The sequence below is a fragment of the Canis lupus genome, chromosome 24 (genome assembly GCF_048164855.1).
Source record: "Canis lupus baileyi chromosome 24, mCanLup2.hap1, whole genome shotgun sequence".
In the NCBI taxonomy this organism is placed as follows: domain Eukaryota; kingdom Metazoa; phylum Chordata; class Mammalia; order Carnivora; family Canidae; genus Canis; species Canis lupus.
In genome coordinates, this window is record NC_132861.1 from 39,857,920 (window position 1) to 39,882,484 (window position 24,565).

Below are 24,565 nucleotides of genomic sequence, written 5' to 3' on the forward strand. Positions count from 1 at the left end.
GAAGGACACGAGGGCAAGCACAATCTTTTTAAAGGTTTGGTGGCTTTTATTTTCCTTCGTCCACATTCTGCAGTGGAATATGAAGTAGTGATGTTTTCATTTCCAATTTGCCTTTGTCTCACATGCCTTTAAGGGTACCAGATGGCCATTGAAAAACCATGTTCCTAGAACCCGTCTGTGCTCTGGCCACTAGGTTGCGCTGCTCTCCTAACTGTGGCCTCCCCCAAAGTCCACCCCAACCTGATTTCCTGGCATTGTGCTCCCTCGGTGCATTGCTATGGTAGCACTGGAAAGCTGAGCACCCACAGGAGCAAGAGTGTGCACCTGATACTATAAATGGTAAAACAGGACAAAACAAACGTCCTTGTCTTGATTTTATTTCATAACTCGCGGCTGAAGGAAGGTGATCAACAGCATCCAAGGTTTAGGCAGTCCTTGACACCTAGCAAGGAAATCCTACATGTAGAATTTGCATGGAATATTTATATTTTCTTTAAGGTGATCTGTATTGTGTAGAAGCAACCTCAGAATCTGAATTTTGAGAAGAAAAAGCCCAAGGGCACTCATTTAGTTACTCCTATCCCAAATCTTTTCCTATGTTGATGGTATTCCAGATAGGAAAGGGCATGACCAAGGACTCTTTATACTTAAACATGCATAAAATTACCAGACTGCGTTCACATAGGGGTTCAATGCATTCAAATGGGTTCAAATATTTCTTTACTTTCCCTCTGAAAGGCCTGGTAATGCCCATTTCCGGTTCACAGCAGGGCAAGTTGGAGCAAAGAAAGAACACTGACCTCACCATTAAAATGGAAAAGCCTGGGATCAGAGTCACATTCTCTCTACGTGATAAGAGTATTTTTTTTTCAACTGTGATAAAATATACATAACAGGAAAATAATGATATTAACCATGTTTAAGTATCCAGTTCAGTGGCATTAGGTACATTCACATTATTGTGCAACCATCACCGCAGTCTATTTCTAGACCTTTTTCATTCCCAAAATGACACTGTCCCCATTACACAATAGTTCTGCATCTCTCCTTTCCCCCGCCCCTGGTAACTACTGTTCTGCTTTCTGCCTCTATGTATTTGACTATTCTGGGTTACCTCATGCAAGTGGAATCATGCCGTATGTGTCATTTTCTGTCTGTCTTATTTCAGTTATTGTACAATGTCTTCAAGGTTCATTCATGTTGTGGCATGTATCAGGATTTCGTTCTTTTTTAAGGCTAAATAATATTCCATTGTAGTCTAAAAATTGTTCATGCCCTCAAAGTAGTTGCCACGAAGGGATCCCTAGACTCTACAAATTACAACTCTCTCCCTGTAGATGCCAGACATATGTCTGTTCTGATGCTTACCTGAATCTGCTGTTTGTGCATCTGTCTTACCCTTCACTAGATTACTTCTCTTTTTTTTATTTTAAAGGTTTTTTTTTTTTTTTTAATTTGTTTCAGAGAAGGGGGAAAAGGGGCAGAGGGAAAGATAGAGGGAATCTCAAGCAGTCCATGCTAAGTGTGGAGCTGGAAGCTGGGCAGTCAATCTCACAACGCTGAGATCAGGTCCTGAGCCAAGACCAAGAGCCTGATGCTCAACTGACTGTGCCTCTCAGTCTGGCCTGATGACATGTTTCTTAAAGGCAGGGCCTCCAATGGAGTCCCGTCTCCACCTCCCCCAGCTTTGTATTTTCCTACTGTTAGAGATGCTCTATACGCATTTGCTGATTGCAGCAATGATAGGCAAGGTGAACAAGGAGATCACAGAAGTGAAAGAATACAAAATGGTAGAATTTAAAGCTGTTTTTGGAAGGCATTTTGGTGATGCTAAAACACATTTTTTGACAATCAACATCCTAAGAGACACCTCCAGTATGTTAAACAGGTTTTTTACTTTTTTATTTTATTTTATTTTATTTATTACTTTATTTATTCATGATAGACACAAAGAAAGAGAGAGAGAGAGAGAGAGAGAGAGAGGCAGAGACACAGGCAGAGGGAGAAGCAGGCTCCATGCAGGGAGCCCGATGTGGGACTCGATCCCGGGACCCCAGGATCATGCCCTGGGCCAAAGGCAGGTGCCAAACCACTGGGCCACCCCTAAACAGTTTTTTTAAAATGACCTTATTACTATTGTGAATTTGTTTTATAAATTCAAATTCAGGTAAGTTACTTGCCACTGAAATCAATAACTAAGAAAAATAAAGCTATTCTGGGGTACACAGTAGTTGATATTGGATGATATCTGGGGTCTCACTTCAGCCCTGTTCCCTATGAATCCATTTTGTTTTGGTTGTGTGGTCTTGATATGAAATCCAAAAAAAAAAAAAAAAAAAAAGAAATCCAAAGACCCACAGGTAAGTAGTTGTAAATGGTAATGGGCTTATTTAAAAGCCAGAGGCTTGAAAAAAGGGTGGTAGGAAATGTGTTATTTTAAGATTGTCTCCTCCATAGGTTCTTGCACATGGTAAGCATGGAATAAACATTTGTGCATTGATGTATATGAATTTGCTCGAATGGGTATGCATTATTCCAAATTCCAGAAACATATTCATAAATACATAATACAACCTTCTTCATCCATGACTTATCTGCAAGTTCAAAGAAGTTCAAAAATCTCTACGAAGATAGCAGAACGTTTGTAGTGAAGTCTAAATATGTACTAAGAAGCACACTGCTTTTTATTAAATTATGTATGTGTGTAACCAGACATTTGTACACAAACCCTAGAACTCCAGTCTAGTCTAGTCTCGCTGTTGTATTGAGAAGAAAATGAAATCTGTAACAGCTACTCACATAAACACACAGTGCAAGAGGTGCGATGAGAAGTCCTATTTCCAAAATGCTACTTCTTGTATGTAGGATAAGTTAATCCAAACCATCTTTAATAAGTGTGTTAAGTAAGATTGAAGCCATTGTTCTCTTCCAAAGGATCCTGGGGTACCTGTACTCTTTTCTCCTTCTTACACAGCCTTATAGATACTTAAGCATATCTGTGCCCATTTTCCTTAATGTTAACTTGCTCTGCCTCTTTGGGTTAGGGTCATGTTTATGCAAAAGCTGAGCCAGTAGCAGATGACAGTGCTATTTTAGAACTGCTGGGAAATTTTTCCTGTCCTACCCAAAATACCCCTTTTCTCTTTAACAAACATCTTGACATTCCTGAAGTTGGAGTAGACCTTTTCACCTTTCCATTTGATTGGCAAAAGCCCCTAAACACAACCCTCTGTTCTCTTCCTCATTCCATAAAATGCAACACATTGCCTGAGATTCAGAGGCAGATTCCTACGGCTGATTTCAGAGCAATGACTCCAAGTATTTTGTCTGCAGAGAAGGGAACATGAGTGTTCCAAGATTCTTAAAACGATGGCAAGGCAGTAAAGGGAGTATTAATAAAACATCCCAAGTGAAAGATAGAGGAATGTGTATGGAAAAACTCAGGGAGAGGCAGCAGAGACAAACTTGAAGATGTCTTTGGAAACATCTGGTTCAGGGGTGTTCCTATGCTATATACTAACTATTTCCTGTTAGTGCCTTTCACCTTGACACTATTCTATCCCTTTCTGAACTTCTTATTCTATTCTCTTCTGCCAACGGGACTTACTCTTTCTTACAAAACACCAATCTGGCAGGCATCTGTTCTTGGAAACTATGGATCACAATTGTGGCCATGCTCCTCAGTGATTGATAGATCTATTTATTTATCTAAATATCTCACCTTTTCTTTATCCATTCATCCATCGATGGACATTTAGATTATTTCCATGTCTTGGCTATTGTAAATAATGCTACAGTGAACACAGGGGTGCACATATCTTTTCAAATTTGCATTTTATTTTCTTTGGATAAATACCCAGAAGTGGAGTTGCTAGGCCATACGGTAGTTCTATTTTTTAATTTTTGAGGGTGCAATTTTAGTGGCCGCACCAGTTTGTACTCCCACCAATAGTTCATGAGGGCTCCCCTCTTGACATGTCCTCATTACAACTTATTTTTGTCTTTTTGATACTAGCCTCTGTAATAGGTGTGAGGTGATATCTCACTGCTGCTTTGATCTGTGTTTTCCTGATGAATATTTGTATTTCCCAATGATAAGTACTTTTCATGTACTCGTTGGCCACTGCCTGTCTTCCTTGGAAAAATGTCTATTCAGATCCTCTGTTCGTTTTTAAATTGGATTGTTTTATTTATTTTTTTGCTATTGAGTTGTATGCCTTGGTTCTATATTGCCTTGTTTGGATATTAACCTCTTATCAGATATATGATTTGCAGATATTTTCTCCATTCACTGGGTTACCTTTTCATTACATTGATGGATTTCCTTTGCCATGCAGAAGCTTTTGAGTTAGATGTAGTTCCACATGTTTATTTTTGTTTGAATGCAGTTGGATCCAAAAAAAATCATTGCCAAGACAGTTGTCAAGGAGCTTCTCTCCTATGTTTCCTTCCAGGAGTTTTATGGTTTCAGGTATAACAGTCAAGTCTTTAATCCATTTTGAGTTAACTTTTGTGGATAGTGTATGATAGGGTCAGGTTCCAAGCTTTGTACATGTCTGTCCAGTTTTCTCAACACCATTTATTGAAGAGACTGTCCTTTTCCTGCAGTATATTCTTGGCTCCTCTGACATCGTAACTTTTTATCATTCTTGTCTCCTGGGAATCCCAAGTTCAGTGCTGATTTTTATTGTGAAGGCTTACATTTTGCACTCTAGCCTGAAATAATGTTTCTCTCCAGTATCTTTCTATGAACAGACACTTAAAAAAAAGTGAGGTTCTTAAGAGTTAATAATAACACAATTTCAAATTTAAGAATAAGAATTAGGGAGATAAACACGCAATCCTCTTTTCAGTCTACCATAATTGCACATTTTTATTTTGGAGCCTCAGCAACCCTTAAAAAGAAATGATCAGTTTAAATTGGTAGCAGACATAGGAGAATTCTTCTAATCCAGGAGGCATGAACATGATTTACTTCTAATAGCCTCTGAAGGCCAAAGAAATTATCTGTTTCCGCTATTGACCTAAATATGTGTAGTCTTTAATGGGGAGTGCTTAGCTTTGTAACATCATTTCAAAAATAATTTTTCTCTTCAGTGTTAACAGTCTTCATTAGTTCAGGGGATGTGTGAGAATTATATTCTAGAACTTTTGATTTTCACTCTGAATATACATAGTTCATTAAAATCTCCTACTTTGTGGCAGGGTTACTCTTCCCCTTCTTGGTATCAACTTCCCTTAGTTAATTAAGGGAAATTCTCAACAATATTTTGGTTACCTTAATCTTGCTTCTCGTGCATTTTTTCTCATGCTCCATGAGAATTCTAATTCAAGGCTAACATCCAGGCCCTGTTCTCACTGTTTCCATACCATGAAGGTGAAACCTTTCATTTATTTATTTTGCTTGGTGGCATCATGGACATAAAGAAAGGTGTGTGGGGAGAAAGCCACTAAAGATTTCAACAGACCTGATGTCAGCAGGAAAGCACATACTTGGAAGGGCAGTTAAATGTCTCTTTCTACAGTATCTCACTTCCCATGAGGTCTTCCAACCACTGGGACACAGCTTCCACACCGTAACCGCTTCTCAGAACAGTTTTTTTTAGAAAGAGGAAGTCTCAACGTTAAAAAATGCTTTGTTTTTCAGTTGTGCCTACAAACAGTGTGACTACTGCACGGACATCCCAAATATAGCAATTACTCATGAAAGCCCAGCATGCAGTGGGACCTTGCCAACACGAAGTTACAGGAGGCTATCTATCAGGAGTGACCTGGATTTAAAAGGATGTTCAGCGATTTGGTAAAAGTTAATGTTCACTGGTTTGCAAAAAAAGTTTGCTGTTTTGGGGGAATGTTGTTTTGCTCTTTACTTTGTAATGCAACTGAAAAATAAATGGCCTCTTTTCCCTCCACCCCTCCTTCTTCCTCCTCCTCCTCCTTCTTCCTCCTCCTCCTCTGCTCCTCCTCCTCCTCCCCTCCTCCTCCTCCTCCTCTTCCTTCTTCTTCTTCTTCTTCTTCTTCTTCTTCTTCTTCTTCTTCTTCTTCTTCTTCTTCTTCTTCTCCTTCTTCTTCTTTACTCACTGCTACAATCCCATTCTCCTTAGAGTAGTTCAAGTGATCTTTTAAAGAAGGAAACGGGATCACATCACACTGTAGGTTAAAATTTCCTCAGTCTTCTGTGGTGGTGAGAATGAATCCAAGCTCTTTTCTGGGGCCCACCAGGCCCCTTGTCTCCTTCTCTGATTTCAGCTTACAGCTCTTCTAACCCTCAATTCCAGCTTAATTCTGCTCAAGAGACCACGCTGGTTCCCAAGTCAGGGCATCTGCTCTTGCTCCTTCCCCTGGGAAATCCTTTCTGAAGATCACGGTGCTGGTAGCTACTGTTCCTGCAGATCGAGCTCAGATGGCACCTTCTCTGAGCTATTCCATAGCTCCTTCCAATTCTGCTTTAGAGAGCTGAGAGCAGCCCTTTCAAGTATCTGAGTCTGGAACAGTTGTTTCTGGGGGCTCAGGATATCTGGGCCAATCGTGCCCCAATCTAAACCACATATCCACTAAAAAGTTAGATGTGATGTGTATCTTCTCAACATCATTGCTTGAGGAAAGTGTTACTGACAACTTCACTTTTGATTGTCATAAATATTTTTTCTGGGTTATTTGCATCATTTTAGTTGGATGACCCAATGCATTAGGAGATTCCAATTCATTGCAGTTCTTTGAATTTGAGCCACTCCAATCCCACCCAAAAGTGATGTATTTCAAAATTTGTATTCATTTAGTTTACTTATCCACTAAGTAATTATTGCACACTGACCATGGGCCAGGCATTCTCCTAGCCTGCAGGGGATTCTGCAAGAATAAGTCCCTGTCCTTTGGGGATTTTGCTTTACTGGGAGACACAGACACTTGAATAAATGACTACTGTAGTTCCGGTAGTAGGCCAGGGGAGCTTGTCTGTGAAGGTGACATTTGAATGGGCGCAGAATAAAGACATCCTCTCCTAAACACTTTATTTCCCCACAGTCCACACACACACAAAAAATAGCTGTTTATTTTTCCCTTTTTGCTGTTCTTAAACATATATCACTTCTGTAGAAGTTGTTTATTTTCATGACTTTTGATATCACGGTGTGAAAAAACATGAAACCAGTGGCAAATCTGAATGCTAAATACAGAATATAGTCAGAAAAATGTTTTGGTCCAAACTGTTCTTTTTCTAGCCCTGTTATATCTGATATTGAAATAACAACTCACAAAAGGATGATATAATGATACTTTAAGACTTTGTTCAAAAATTAAATAAGAATAATTTACACTTCACAATCGATTCTGTGCGTATACAAGAAAATGTACGTTGTTGAACAAAATGTTCTATCGTGACTCTTATTTTTAAATTTTGTAAAATATACCATGACAGTAGATTAACATACATGTATTTGTAAACAACGGTAGAACTTAAACAGAGAACATATTTTATACATGGAAAAACCCAGGGGGTACTCTTGATAGGTTCTTACCGGGGTAACTGTCGGATGTCTCCAGAATATTGTTCATATTTGTAGTTTACCACATGCCATTGGGAACTATAAAATTTACAAGCCTGGAATTAAAAAAAATGATGATTAAAAATTATCATTAAAAAAATCAGCTGTCCTGGCAAAAAGCTAATACAGTTATCATCTCTGGGGTAGTGTTAAGGTGGCTATGTTAGCAATTTTAATGTAGGTTAGGGGCTTGCTCCTTATAATCATTTTACATTTTCTAATGAAATGGAAATCTAACCTTTCCCAGACTCTTGGAGGAGGAACTATTTAACATACTTATTCTATTTTACACCATCGAAGAAAGCCTAACTTAATCACCCAATGAATCATACCAGATACGTTGCTAACCTCAAGTACTGTCATTTTTCTGCTTTCCTTAGCAACCTTCCATTATTTAACAGTTCTTAGTGGTAGAAGATATTATTATTTCTATGTAATCTTTTCATTGTAATTTTAGCCAATTTCTGCTCATTCTTGTGTCAGTAACTTATCTTTTTTTCCTCCCTATGTCAGCTGTGTTGATTTGAAATCAGATTTTTCAGTTTTACCTCAATGCCTTCTCAAGGCCAGCCTTATCCATGATTACTCATTGATTTTTATAAATATATATGAATAAAAGATAACCAAAAACTTGGTATGTAGAGACTGATTTTTCAGTATTTATTGATGGCAAATATTTCCCAAACAGCTATCATGCACCTAGCAATCAATGTACTGATGGAGTGGTAATGGGAGTTTCACTCATGACCCTGCGATCATGACCTGAGCCTAAATCAAGAGTTGGATCCTTAATCCACTGAGCCACCCAGGTACCCCTCACTAGGTGGCTTTTAAAGATTCCTTTTCATTCTAAAATTACATGAACCTGGGGATTGAGCAGCTGACATGAAGATTATAAGGAAGTCTTGTCTTCTCTAGTGGAGATAATGAGGAGCAATAAGCTTACTGCAAAGAGAGAAATAAAGAACTGTGGTTGTTGGGAATCAGGGAGGGGACAGGCAAGGATATCTGCATGTGAAGCATCACTGGGGGTGTGCAAATGCCACAAGCAAGAAAAGCACTAGCCCTGTTTTGCAGAAACATGAAGTGTAGGAGGGAACCACCCCGAGGTTGCTGCAGAAAGGTTGATGGAGAGCAGTGGGTGTGGGCACGGGGCTTAAGATGCAGGGAAATGTAGGGTGAGGAGAGAGTAGTCGAGTGTCCTCAGCCGCTCTGGACTTCTCTGGCCTTGAACTTGCTCCACGCCCTGACTTTATTTGTTCAGGTGAGCACCCACGCACAAACTGGAGACAGAAGCTAAACAAGGCGTGAGCCTGGGACCAAGACAAGAGTAGGAGGATGTTGGCAGAGAGGAGTGGTGAAAAACAGCTACAGGACCCACAGACGTGGATACCAGCAAAGGGAATTTGGTAGATCAGGATGGACTACGGATGGAGAAGGGGAACGGGAACAAAACTGAATCTTTGGCTAAAGTGAAACTACTTAACTTGTGATTCCTGAGCCAATTCTTCAAATCACATGTTTCTGGAAGTAAGAGGAAAACTAAGCCCTGATATGCTCCTTGGCTAAAAAGTTCTATCTTCATTTTAGATAAAGATGCCAAGGATTCAGACAAGGAGTATGGGCCATGGCATCCCAAGGTCACAAGGACAGAATGTTCACGATCACAGTTCTTTCTCTTCTCACTGCCCTTTCTCTATACCTGGCAATAGCTCTCAAATGCAATGAGATATATTTAAAAATGAAAAACAAAACCAAAAAAATCTACTTTCTTTTTGTATTTCCCTTTTCCCTCTCTTTTTTTTTCCAACACACAGTTTTATGTGGTCTCCCCTTCCAAGTGTTTATTTGAACTTGAATGTCGGTTTTATTCACTTAATGGCATATTCTAGATTTTTTACATTTGTTTTCTAAATTTCATGACCACTTAAAACAAGTAGAATAAAATATCATACCCTAATTTACTAATCTAGTCTCCTAGTTTTGGAGATCATTCCTTTCTTCCACAAACATCACTAAACTCTTACTGGGTTGTTCTAGGTGATGTGAAATAACATCAGTGAAAAAGGGACAAAAATGTATGCCTTTTTGAGATTTATGTCCTTGTGAAGAGCTGGTCAATAAACACAAAATAAGTAAATTGTGTGTATGTTGAAAAGTGGTACCTGTTAAGTGAAAAAAAAAAAAAAAACCAGGAGAAGGGCGAGGATAAGAGTTGCAGGAAGGAGACCAATTTAATAGAATGGTTAGGATGGGGACCACAGAGATGCTAACATTTGAGAAAAGACTTCTAGAATAGGACAGGGTGGGTGGTTATTGTGGTTCTTCAGATTTTGTGCCATTGTAGAAAATATGAGTATTTTTTTTAAAGGAGGCTTTTATAAAAAAAAATGAGAATTTTTCCATGAGTATTCAGAGTATTTCTTCATGCATTTGGTCTTCCCATCCTCCCCCAAGTCTGACCCATTTGGGGTTATTTTCTTAGAATAGAGTGCTTAAAGTATTTTAAAGATTCTGGGCAAAAAACTGCCAAACCAATGTATATTTGTTATAAGAAAAAGGAAAACAGAAGGTATGGCACTGGACCAGGAGCTACACAGCTTTATTCTTATTCTGGAACTAACCCCTAATACTGACTTCCAACATGGCTTTTGGTCAAATTATTTATTAGGATCTCAGATTTAGCTAGTTAACAACCAGAATATTAGACTAGATTGAGAAGTCTCTGTCTCATTATCTCTAAATTCCCTAATCTGGAGGCTAATGGGACAAAGATGCACTGATTTACTTTATTTATCCTTTCTTGCCACCTACAGTATTGATGTTTAGCCATGATACACAGGTACACTTCACATGTATTTCACATGATATTCACAATATGCCACAGGCTTAACTCCATCTGAGATATGTACATCCTGAATTCCACTGACCCAAAATGAATGTGGAACTTTCTTTTTTTTTTTAATGTGGAACTTTCTTATATCACTACAGTCTAGCAAAGAAGTACTTCTTTTCTAGTTTGGAGTGGCATGTACTTGTCAGATACCACACCACTGGGTGCTGTACCAAGGGTTTTAATAAGAATTCTGTGAAATTTTATTTCTATTTTATAAATCATAGAGCACTGAGAGGCTCAGATCTTTGCCAAAGGTCCTACACATGATAGAAGTAGGACTTCAAATCGCATTTGTCTGACTCTAGAAGTCCATCAGCTAATTTATGAATTGTTTGATGATTTCAGACTTCTTTTTTTCTTTTAGGCATATTTGGACCATCATTCCAAATGTTTGCATGGCATTTCTGCTTCTGTCTTGGAGTCAGACAGACCTGGTTTTGAATTTTAGTGGTAACGGTGAGATTTCAATTAAGTAACTTAGTATCTCTAAATTTCTTTATCTGTCTAAATAACACCAACTTCATAAGAATCTAATAAGACACTCCCTATAAAGCAACTAACATAGGGTATGTACTTAATAAACACTTGCTTTAAAAATCAGTTTTCTCAGCATGTTTGACTCGATGTATAATCCACAGTCACAATAGTTGATAATAACAACTAGTTTTTCTTGACGCACGAAGTAGAGTTTTGGAGAGATATATATTAGCTCTGATTATCAAAGAGGTCTGCTTTAATCAAATTCCTTCTGAATTTATTTGCTATGTTTCATGTATGGTGGTGGGTAGATGAGGATTAGGGGTAGAACAGATGACCCTTAAAAATCCATCTAAATCTGTGATTTCTTGGATTCTGAGAAAGCCAGTGCATTTTACAAACACATAAATGTTTCTCCTACATAGCAATGGCATTTTGGAAATGTTACGCATAGAAAATTATTCTCTCTTCTTTGTTCCTGCCCACACAGTCACTCTCATTAAGAGCTATTTTAATTATGACTACAACGCCTCTTTGTCCAAAAATGAAGCTGAAAGGGCCTGTTGCAAATTCAAAGTCACAGGCTACAACTCTGCTTGTTACGGTAAGGCAGTGGTTCCATTCCCCCTTTAACTATCTAGCCCACAACACAGCTTTCAAGATCCCAGCTCCTCACCCTTGGAGGCTGTCACCATCTACTTCAAAGGTGAAGACTATGAATATCCAGCAAAAGTTTGCTGAGCTGGTGAATTTTTTTCACACGGCAATGCCTCGATTCACATTTTATTAATTTATTGTTTGCTTGTTCAGCTTTTATGCTTCCTATCTCTGCTGTTATGCATTTTGACACAAAAAAGCTGAGCAAGGTCAACATGCTCAAAGGCTTTTATACCATTAGGATGATGCTTCCTAAATGGCAACCTGTTCATTAATTATTAGGGATTGTTATTTAAAATGCAGATTCTTGGGTCCCACACGAGAGCAGCTAAATCAGAAATCTCCACGGGGGCCCCCAAATCTATCATTCCACTTGAGGGGTAATGTGGTCCTTGTGCTGTTTTGCCTATGAACTGACAGCATCAGGGTCCCGACTTCATACAGTCAATTCTGGTAATTGAGGTCACCCTCCAGCTGAAAGAGCAGGGGCATATTGACTGTAGGATGGGGGTTTTATTTAGAGTAGGTATTCAATATTTATTTGAATGAGTGTATTTCCTATATCCTTTTTCTGTTAGACATAACATGACACTATGAAAGTTCTAAAAATCTACATACTGGGGCACCTGGGTGGCTTAGTGGTTGAGTGTGTGCCTTTGGCTCAGGTTGTGATCTTGGGATCCTGGGATCAAATGCCACATCAGGTTCCCTGCAGGGAGTGTGCTTCTCCCTTTGCCTGTCTCTGCCTCTCTCTGTGTCTCTCATGAATAAATAAATAAAATCTCTAAAAAAATATCTAAATACTTTAGAAAAGATTGGGCAATTGTAAAGGGCACCTTAAAATACTATAAGGAAAATATTTCATTTTTTTCCCTTTCCTCTTCTCTTTAGAGAATCATCAGAATCCATTCAAATCAGGTTACTTACCTCAAATAGCAATTTGGGTTTGGCAATGTAATTTGTCCATCTCTTAAAAGGGCTGATGATTAGATTCTGGCTACAGAGTAATAAGCAGGTAATAAATGGCTCTTCAGATGCAAAATTCTTTTTCTTTCTGGCTATAGAGGTTGATTTAATTACATCACTAGTTTCTTGCCAGAAAGATGTATGCAACCACAAAAGGTGTTCATTTTGACCCTTAGTCACCACTAGGATGAATTCTGTATTTGTAAAATGATGGTGGTAATTTCACATTCATGGCAGTCTTTATTAAGTTTAGAAGTAATTACGCGTATTATATAAATGTTGAAAATGTAGCATCATAAAATTAAGTGAATTTAGGCAAATTATGTATTGAAAGGGTAGCTGGGTAATTTATTGTCCACACCGAGACACTACAAAATGACAGAAGAGGCTATTGGCCAGGCCAACAGGTAGAACATGAGACTCTTCTTGCAACCAGGACATGTGGTCACTCAATATGTTGATATTTTAGAGAAAAAGAGAAAAGGCACTAAACCTATTTTTTCTTTAATGGGGTCACATCTATGTATTCCTTTAAAATAAAATAATTATTTTTCTGCGGTATAAATATAAGTTGAACAAAATGAGTTTTACCACTTATACTACAGACCTGGTAAAGAAGGAAAAATGTTTGGACAAAATAAACAAAGTAAATATAGATATGACTCAGTTTCAGAAATCATGGTACAAGCCAAATAATAATGGATTTGGGGTCTGAGTTTTTAAAATATCATTTGATATTAGACAGTTATTATGTATATAAATATGCATGTATGATATAAAAGAGAATGTCCTATCAAATGGCAGCCATAAATGAGAATCATTTTTCAACTACTTTGTTACTTTGAATTATAGAGCAGCCTAAATTGGTATTTAAATTGGAAACAAATCAAAATATTTGGGGTTTTTGTTTGTTTGTTTTTTTAAACTGTGTTGTATGAAGGCAGTTGAACAAACTGTAAAATTAGACTTTCATAAATCACACCTGTGCCTGACCCGGGAACATACATTCTAATTTCCCAGCTATATCTCACAAGTAATTTGTCAAGACATGAATAATGGATAGTACTAAAAACCTTGGTAATATTATGATCGAAATCATTCTTTTTAGGGAAGGCATAAAATCTGGGTTGTAATTCAATGTGATTGAAATTTGTAGGTTCAAACTTAAACTGGGTTCTTTTTTAACATTTTTATATGCGAGGGTTTCAGACTTGTACTTCTGTGTTTTTATCCACTTACCACCACACATGGTAGGATGATTTTTACTGTAGAGAAGAAGAGGCCACTTTAGAACTGGGATAGTTTTGCATATTTGGAAGCAAGACTGTTATTCTAGTGATTTTGGTGATGAGACAGTAAGACAATAAATTTCTTCAAGGTTGTTACTGCGAAACTCAAAACTATTTTGTTTTCACCAGGGTGTTCTATATACATTTTATCCTAATGCCACTTACAAAATAAACACATTTGACTTTATCTTAATCAACTTTTGTACATGTACTATCTTTAGTGTTATACATGTAGTGTAAAAAATAAAATGGGTGATCTATTTTGTTCTGGCCATGATAGAAACAAAATTATTATACATAAATAAGATCAGGTCCAATATAGGATGATAATAGAGTTTGATCTCATTTTTCCGTTGCTTGAAGTCACAAAATAAATGTATCTTAACTTATACATTCACTTTTAAAAAGTAACACACAAAATGAAAAGTCCTGTAACCTCCAACAAAACATTATCGGTGAATTAAGAGCCCCATTTTTCAAAACAGAAACAAAATTTTTTCTATTCACACTAATTTTATTAAGAAAGGATTATGGCTTTTCTTTTTAATCTGGAGGGAGTTTTTTAGTTACATTTTCCTCAATAATTTTCAGTAATTTAAACTGTGCATGTAGCCCTAATGTGTATCTAAGGAGTTGGTTCTATGGTGAGGAAAGCCATGCTTCTGTGTGAAGGTAATGAATGTATTAGAATCATTCTTTTGCTGCCCAATAAATGATTCAGAATCAGAAAATGTCATTCATCTTCACTTAATTTATATATGCAAAAAAAGCACCCCAAATCATTTATTAAAACACTTATTCTTATTTCTGGGTAAGTTTGAATGCACATTATTCTACATATGAGATTCAAACAATGTGTGTAAAGTACAAAGCCATTTTAACTACAAGAAAGGTTTCTTTATCAACGCACATAATATGCAGTTCAAAATTAAACATGAAACACTTAAAATTATTTTAACCATAAAGTGAAAAATGGAATTCCTTTTTGAGCAACAGGATACATTTCATTCTAGTTAGATATGTTTCTTTTGGTTAACAAAAGAGGGCAGCAAGAAATACATTTTAAATCATAGTCAATCCTCCTCTCCTCATAATTTTCTTTGCTGTTTGGGATCCAAATTGATTAATATCTCCTTTACTTCTCAACATGAGGCAGCTTCTATCTTGAATATTTATTTATTTATTTTTAAGATTTTATTTATTTATTCATGAGAGGCAGAGACAGAGGCAGAGACAGAGGCAGAGGGAGAAACAGGCTCCTCACAGGCAGCCCAATGTGGAACTCGATCTTGGAATCCTGGGATCACCCTGAGCCAAAGACAGATGCTCAACCGCTGAGTCACCCAGGTGTCCCAATCTCAAATATTTATAATTTTCTCTTGAATTAGTTGAATGCTATCTATCTGTGTCCAAATGGTGGAAGAGGAAAAAGAGGCAGAGGAAAAAAAAATCTTTTTTAATATTATACTCATTTGATCATATTATTCTTTATGTTTACAAAATTTTCCTTAACAAATTAAGCAATATTTTAGTATACACTGTAACAGCCTACTGAATTATTTTTAACTTTGGTATGCATGGAATATTTTCACTGAAGGGTTCCAATAATTTTTTAAAAAGATTTTATCTGTTTATTCATAGAGACACACACAGAAAGAGAGGCAGAGACACAGGCAGAGGGAAAAGTAGGCTCCATGCGGGGAGCCTGACGTGGGACTCGATCCCGGATCCCCAGGATCAGGCCTTGGACTGAAGACAGCGCTAAATCACTGAGCCACCGGGTTGTCCAGTTCCAATAATTTTATTGGATTTACTGTCAAAGTGCTTTGTAGATAAAGAGACCACAATACACTAACACGTTGTTTGATAAGATAACGCATCTTTTCAGGGTTTAACCCACTGTAATCAGGTTGTGTTCATACCCTTTGAAGATGTTCTATCACAGAATTGTCAATGAGAGCTACCCTACCACCCAGCTATTGTACTACTAGGTATTTACCCCAAAGATATGAATGCAGTTATCCGAAGGGGCACCTGCACCCCAATGCTTATAGCAGCAATGTCCACAATAGCTAAACTATGGAAAGAGCCCAGATATCCATTGACAGATGAATGGATAATGGAAGATGTGGTACACACACACACACACACACACACACACACACACACGTACACATACAATGGAATACTACTCAGCCATTAAAAAGAGAGCTTGCCATTTGCAACAATGTGGTTGGAACTAGAGGGTATTATGCTAAGCAAAATAAGTCAGTCAGAGAAAGGCAATTAATCATATGATCTCACTCATATGTGGAATTTAAGAAGCAAAACAGAGGATCACAGGGGAAGGGTGGGAAAAATAAAATAAGACAAAATCAGAGAGGGAGATAAACCATGAGAGACTCTTAAGTCTAGGAAACAAACTGAGGGTTGCTGGAGGGTAAGTGGTGGGGTTAGGGATAACTGGGTAATGGACATTAAGGAGGGCACATGATGTGGTGAGCACTGGGTACTGTAGGCAACTGATGAATCACTGTCCTCTACCTCTGAAACTAATAATATACTATATGTTAATGAACTGAATTTCAATAAAATAATTTTTTTTTTTTTTTAAAAAAAAGCACTGCCAATAGGGGATCCCTTGGTAGCTCAGAGGTTTGGCGCCTGGCTTTGGCCCAGGGCGCAATCCTGGAGTCCCGGGATCGAGTCCCACGTCGGGCTCCTGGCATGGAGCCTGCTTCTCCCTCCTCCTGTGTCTCTGCCTCTCTCTCTCTCTGTGTCTATCATAAATAATAAATAAATAAATCTTTTTTTTTTTTTTTTTAAAAAGAACTGCCAATGACTCTGATGACCAAATCCAGTGGGCCCTTCCTTATGTGATACTTCTTCGGCATTTTATACCATTAACTAATGCTTGCTATGGACTCTTTAATTCTGAAAAAACAATTTCTTCTTGTTTTCTTCATCTCCCTGTCCACTCCATCTCCCAAGTAGGGCCCTCTTTACCAGTTGCTTAAGTGGGAGTTCAGCCCAAGGACTTTCCCCTCAGCTCCAGCCAAGTCCCCATGGCATTTCTGGTAAACTCTTCCAGGCTCAAAGCTTCTACTTTCAAATCCAGAGCAAATGCCCACCTCTTCCTCTTGCACTGGGGCCTGCCTATTTATCTCCTTCTTTGGCATCTGTCTCTATATGCATGTTGACCAGTGACATTATTTTATTTGCTACATTCATCCCTACTTGAACAATCTTTACTTTCTTCTGGGCATCTTATCTCAATTACTGGCCTATCTAGCTAATAGCCCAACACAGATATGTAGGAGTAACAGCCACCATACCTCTCCCTTTCTTTCTGTTCAGTCACCAACTTCTGTCAATCCCATTTCTTTAATGGCCTTTACTATCATTACTATCACACTGCCATATGTTAGTGTAGGGCTTTAACACCGCTGGGCTACTCAAATAAATAGTCTTCCATCTCTTGAACTTCTCTTCAGTTTTACTTATTCCCCCATACCAGCAAACCAATCCATTCTCTGGTCTGTTTTTTTTTTTTTTTTAAAGGATTTTATTTATTTATTCATGAGACACAGAGAGACGCAGAGACAGGCAGAAGGAGAAGCAGGCTCCCTGCAGTGAGCCTGATGCAGGACTCGATCCCAGGAACCTGGGATCATGATTTGAGCCAAAGGCAGATGTTCAACCACTGAACCACCCTGGTGTACCTCTCTGGCCTGCTTTTAGCTAATTTTTTCTAATATGTGAACCTGACCTCATTTCTCTATTTTACCGTAACACTCCAAGGATACTAGTCAGATTGCACTGTAAAAATCTGATCACAGGTCTGGTATTTCTTGCCTGAAGGGAGCTCCTTGAAGGTGAGGACTATGTTTCATCTATTTGGTGACAACCACTTAGTAAGTGCTATGTTGTTGAAAAATAAACCCAGTCCAATCTTTCATGCAGTCCAATCTTCACTGCATACACTTTGCATGTGATCCATAGTAACAGTATAAATCAGTGGGAGAAGAATTTTCTACGTGAAGAATTTAACCCTTTGTAAAGACAGGGTAATCGGCTTCACCCAACTGAACTGAGTAGGAGTTTCTGTGTATATCCAAAGGAGTAGCTTGTTTAAGCCACTGAGTTCATTTTTCCTCCTTGGATGAGAGAAAAAAATAATTCAATAATTAGGTAAGGGGTTGAGAGGAGAAATTTAAGGGCTGGAAAAAAGTGCTACTCTGAACTTCATGAGCACTGTTATTTACCACAAATTTTGAAATTAACCTTGTGTAGACTTGCATTTTGCTGCATGAGGATAAATCCATAGAACAACCATATGTGGGTGTATCTGGAATCATGTCCTAGTATTCCCAGAGGTTTACCCTCTGGACAAAGATAGACACTTTTGATAAGTAATGGTAAGAGGTTTGTCCATGAAAAGAAAGAAAAGAAAATTTCTTTGATCTTTTGGGAGCTTTAATATTCCTTTTCTCTTCAACACCATCTGCCTTAATGAAAATCATATCAAGTTTTACCTAATAGATTGTTTTACTTGAGCTGTCCCTTCTCCCTAGTTTCTGATGATCTCATTCCCTCAGATTCACATCAGCATTTCTCAAAGATGGTTTTCAAGAGACTTGGGGGAAAATGGACAGAATTTCTCCATGGTCAAACAAACATGGTAAATACCGCATGTCATATTCCTTTCTAAAGTAGTCTTCATGGATATTGTGTGTGTGTGTGTGTGTGTGTGTGTGTGTTCTGTGGACATCATGCTCACCCAGCTTTCTGCAAAACATTCTGTGCCTATGTGAAATTGGTGTCTACTCTCATCTTAACCATTTGTTCTGCTAGTTTTTAATGTGGATTTTCTACCAAAGCCTAAGGATTTCCACATTTATTGTCTGCTTTAAGTCTGATATTTATTTCCTATTCAGTCTTGGGTCTTATATATTTTTTTCCTAGAGAATGCCACTATTTCTGGTCTAGAACCTGCTTAAAATCTAAACTTTTCCTTGTCCCAACAACCTAATACTGTCTGGATGAAGACAGTATATAATCCGTGTGTGTGTGTGCGCGTGCGCGAGTGTGTGTATGTGTGTATTTATATGTAGAAGTAAGTGTAGGGGTGCCTGGTGATGGTTCATTCGGTTAAGCATCCAACTCTTATTTATTTATTTATTTATTTTTTTAAGCATCCAACTCTTGATCTCAGCTCAGCTCTTGATTTCGGGGTTGGGAGTTCAAGCCCCACACTGGGCTCCACATTGGGCACAGAGCCTACTTTTATTAAAAAAGTAAATGTAGGCATAGATAGTCTGCTTCTACTATTATTTATTCTTTCAATTTTACTTTTTGTAAAAATTTAATTTTTGCTTCTGTTCTTCTAACATTTCCATAACTCTTAATATCACCAAGTGTTTTATGTCTTGATGAAAGTGAGGTTTGGATTCTTGAATTCATGATTTACCTCTTGCTTCATCATTATTCTATTCCTGCAGCAGATGGGTTTCCAGAAATTGCAGAGGGCTTTGTTGGCAGAGTAACTTGCTATACTTTAGTACTTTGTCAGTATTTCTCTCAGCTAGTCAGCTGAAGTGGTCCCTAGACCCTTGTTGCCTGTTGGGCCACTGTATCATTCTCAATTCTCTGTTTTCATCTTCTTTGTTAAGAGAGACCAAACTGGGAGCTTAGTTTTAATTAGTGTTCTGAGCTTCTGGCTTTATATTATTCTTTTGTGTATATTAAAATAAAAACTTTACTATAGAAGTTTTGCTTAAGAAGTCTGTATCCTGTTTATAGATTCCTTTAATTGCTTCCCAACCCCCAGTGGGAGGGGTAGTACTTGTTTTATCACGGAAGTGTTTGATTTTTTTTTCTGGTTGTAGATGTTGATTTTAAGCCACTTATGAGAATCAGATAAAGACACTGCTCCCCAGTTGTTATATTCCAACTGTTTTCATATCATTGTTATATTTATTTTTAGAAACACAGTCTTGGAATTATTAATATGCTTATTTGAAGATAAAGAAACTGAGGCAGAAAAGTTAAACATATATCACATATATCAAAAAGAAGGACATATTCCATGATAAACAGTGGAAATATCCTCATCAGGTCTGGCTCTTAAATGTGTTTAAACACATTTCTCAAAGGGTTAGAGATAGTCAAGTTGGTAAGGGCATGGAGCATAGGGTTCAGAGAGACCAGGGCCTTAATTACGGCTCTGTGTAAAGTAGGACAAGTCAATCACTCAGAATCTGTTTTCTAGGCTGTAAAATGAGTAGTAAGATCTATCACACAGAGGGTGCAAAATTATATGAATATGTACATGTTGCTCGACTATGGTTTGATGTTAATTTATCATAATTTTATGAAGCGCTTTAATGGATATGAAATAAGCCCATACTCTGGTGTGGGGGAATATTAGACTTATATTGAATCGACAGGGAAGAGAATTAATAACAGATAAAACAGAAAAGGGACAGACTGTTCATTTTATTCAAATTCCTATTAAAAATATAAAGTCATTCCAGATTAAAAGAAGGAAAGAATGCTCACTGCCTTTCAAATAGAGCTGAGAATTGTCAAGGTAGTGAGAGATAATTCAAAATCAGTATTGAACTGGATGTGTTTAAATTAGATTCATGCCAGTTTGCTGCCTAGCAACCACAGAATTTGTCCTCACCACCCCGAGGGGAGCCACAGGGCACTTAGTGCAGAGAGGACCACAAAGGTTGCTTAGTGCAATAAAGCAGAGGCTGTAAGGGACGCACGTGTTTCTACAAAACATCAATGAATTCATTTCAGTGCTGGCTTAAACTGATTTCAAAAATCCAGCCAATGTTTCTCCAAGTGTGGGCCACTGTTTGCATCAGAGTTACCTGGACAGAATGAGTGTGATTGTCAGGGAGGACACTGAGAGACTGAGTCCTTCCAGAGGGCAGCTGTAGTAGAGCACCATCTGGGCACTTAGCATCATGGTGAAGAGGCTAGAGGCCACTGTGGTTGGACGGTAGGGATGGGGCAGCTGGATCTGTTTATTTCCAGCTGAGGATGCTGAACACTTGCTTTATGTTTCTATGAAAGCTTCCTCATCATTACAAGGTGCTGCTGCGGTAGCAACATTGGTTTATAATTACTGCAACTACAAGGGCTTAGAAGTGTATCTGGCACAGAAAAAGTCGTCAATAAAGGTTAGCTGCTATTACCTATTGTGGTTAAGACTCCTTGCCAGCATAACTCTCTGGGATTGTTTCTCAGTCTTAACCCAGCTCTCTGGTGACTTCTTCCTTTTTATCTGCCGTCTCCAGGCTTCACTATTCATGTTCTATTATCATCACATGATATTTGTAACTGGGGTTTCTCTTCTTTCTATCCTATAAGTACAGGCATCCCTTTAGTCCCATCTTGAAAACCAAGCAAACTATAGCAGTTTCCACAGCTAGTGATACAGAAAAATTATCAGGGAATAAAATAGTTTCTTCTTGGGCTTCCTCTTCTTTCTTTCCTTTTCCTTTTTCTCCTTTAGATCCAAGCAGCTGAGGAAAACATAATGTTTGTTCACGTCACCCAGACAAATGGCCTGTCCTGAAGCTTGTACCATATAAGTTGGGCAGAAACCTGGGATGTACAGTAAAAGACATTGTATTTGACTTCTCCTTGGAGCAGTTCTTAGGAGGAAGGAGAAGCCAAGGAGGGAAGTGAGAAAAGCAGGAAAAATCCCAGGTTGCAAGCAGTTGAAAGGTAGGAACACAGGTAAAGGTGAGCAATTTCGCCCCAGGAGGAAGAGCAAGGCAAAGGCAAATTTTGTGGTCAACATGTTCTCCCCTGAAGTTGACATTCTCAGAAACTACAGAAATACGGCAGTCAACCTGGCCATCTGAAGTCATGGTGCAGAAGTTTATGAAAGCAACAACAAACTAACGGCTTCTAAGAACCCTAGAATACCTTTGGATGTTTCCAGAATTGTACTGGCCTTCTTTCAAGGTTACCCTTCCCCTGGAAAAGTAGCTACACTTTATACTTTGGTTGGATCCAGAGATTGGGGGTGGAGTTTCTGAACTGGTCCTGAGATTTAGGATTTGAGGGGACTGGCCCCACCTCAAAGGCATGCCAGATAATAAAGCAAGCAAGTGTGAAGAGGCAAGGGCTGCAGCAGGCTGGCCACCAAATCCAAGGTCTCAGAGCTTCAGGTACCGAGGCCCCTGGAAGACAGCTAAGAACCCCTGGTTCATGTGAGAGCAATGTATCACAACTAAAGCAGACTGCTGAAAGCCTGGAAATAGTATTTGTCTATTTGTCTAGTATTTGTAGTATTTGTCTTTCTACCCAATTCACACAGAAAGAGGTAAATACGGTCATGAAGTGAAAAGTCCCTGAAATTGTGGAAGTGTTTATTAATCCATAGTCGTTCTCTTCCAAGTGATTATAAATGACTATATCAGATGAGCTTCTATGATATTCAGACAAGCCCAGCAGGTAGAATCATAAAGCAAAATACAGAGGGGATTTTGATCATTCTGTAAGATATTTTTGTTATCAAAGTAAAATAATAATAATAGAAAAAGAATCTGATGTAGTCTTTAAGGCAACTAACTAATGGCTCAAAGAATAAAGTTGGACTTTAACTTTTGGAGACAATTTTAGGAGAAAGACTTGGGTTGCTTCCAATTCTGGCATCATTTTAAGATATATTTTATTTTTTTCCAAAACATTTTTAATTAAATTACATTTTAGATACATTTATAACACAAGAATACCAAACATCTCTCCTTTCCCTTTACAATCCCACATTTGTGACATCACCAATGTTATAAGTTTATTATACATTTTTAATACTTTTCTAGGCTTATATAAATAAGCCATATTTATGTATATACTTATGGGTTTTATACCTTCTAGATAACATATTATATATTATGCAACTTACATGTCTTTCTTGGCAATTGTATCGTGGGCATCCAAGCTAATACATTTATGCATATGTAGTTTTTATTGGTTATATACACATATATTTTTAAATATTTTATTTATTTATTTGAAAGAGAGACTGAGAGAGGGAGTGAGAGCACAAGTAGGGTATGGGGGCAGGAGGTAGAGGGAGAGGGAGAAGCAGACTCCCCAGTGAGCACGAAGCCCCACAGGGGCTTAATCTTAGGACCCTGAGATCATGACCTCAGCCAAAAGCAGACGCTTAACCAACTGAGCCACTCAGGTACCCCTACTGGTTATGTATTATTATAAAGTATAAATGTGCCAAAATTTATTCTAAGTGTAAAGTGTAGCTACTTTACACTCTTATCAAGTGATGTCGCAAATTGTCCAGTGCATCAATAATCATGGTTGTAATTATATTTTTATGCTCTAGTGTTTTTTTCATATATACTACTTTTTATATATACTACTCAATAGATACATTAGAATTACATCTCAAAAAGTTACAGACATGCAGATATTATAAACACTGTGTGATAATGTTTATTTCCTATATCCCTGCTGACACTAAATAATATTCACCTAAAAATTTTTCTTCATACAAGTATCACACATAATTTTTGTTTTACTTTATATTTTCATGACTATAAGTGAATCTTGGCAACTTTCTGTGTCCCGTGGCGAAAAGCACTTACTCTTTTGAACTGTCTGCTCCTGCCTTTTGCTCATATTTTCTTCGGTTATTTATCTTATTATTAATTCGTAGGGTTTTGAAAGTTAGGAATATGTGCATGTGTGGCAAAAAGGTATGAGTTGCAAATAATTGCTCTGATTAAAGATTTTGTTTTGGCTTTATTTATGGCATCATTCATCATGTAAAAATTAAATATTTTTATTTGCTTAAACCTGTCCATATCCCCTAAACTTCTAAATAAAAATGTTTTCCTATGGTTTTAATATTTTTGTTTTTAAAATTTAAATTGTTTTTTTGACCTGGAATTCATTTTTGTATTAATGTGAGATAGAAGCCTAACTTTATTTCCATCCAGAATGAATAACCTAATGGTATTCATGAAATTACTTTCTCTTGTGAGATATTTGAGAATTTGAAGTTCCATGTTTGTCATTTATTAAGAAACCATATTTAGTTGGATATGTTTCTAGATATTGTTTCATTTCAGTGATTTATTTGTATCTTCCAGAAGATAGAAAAATTTGGAGAGTGTCACAAATTTTTAAAGCTAGCATTTGTCTAATACCAAAGAGAGGAAAGAAAACTAGAGCCAATTTCACTCATGAATATAAATGCGAAAGTATGAAATAAAATATTAGCGATTTGAATGGAGTAGAATATTAAAAGCAGTAATACAATTTGAACAAGAAAGTTACACCAGAAATACAAATATGGGTCCTTAGGACAGAAACCTTAATTTTATTACAGAGCTAAATTCAAATGATAAAGCTATTTTATCGATAGACTGCATATGGATTTCATACTATAGGGTAGCCAAATCTTTAGAAGTACTTAAAGAGACGAAGAAAACCCTTCCTAGACATATCTTTTATGCCAGTGTCATTAACACCAAATTTCATAAAGCATCAAAGAAGCTAAAGGGCTGCTCCTAAAATCAAAATTAAGACAGGATGTCCAATATGAGCATTATTACTCAACATTGTTTCAAAGATACCAGATAATAAAACAAAGAAAGAAAAAATAAAATTTTAATTGGTTGCAGATGATATGACTACATACTTAAAAATCAAATAATCATAAATGGTGTCTTTTTATCTGCAAAAAA

General features: G+C 37.5%; 1 protein-coding gene across 12 annotated transcripts in view; it reads right to left on the reverse strand.

Moving 5' to 3' along the window:
• The window catches only part of DOCK10 (dedicator of cytokinesis 10), a 260,663-nt gene that overhangs the window by 109,277 nt on the left and 126,821 nt on the right, over positions 1 to 24,565 (reverse strand). For all 12 annotated transcript variants that reach the window (XM_072796446.1, XM_072796443.1, XM_072796440.1 and 9 more), the window contains exon 4: positions 7,518 to 7,600. In XM_072796446.1, the coding sequence (XP_072652547.1) occupies positions 7,518 to 7,600 (83 nt within the window). The remainder of the gene's footprint in view (positions 1 to 7,517; positions 7,601 to 24,565) is intronic.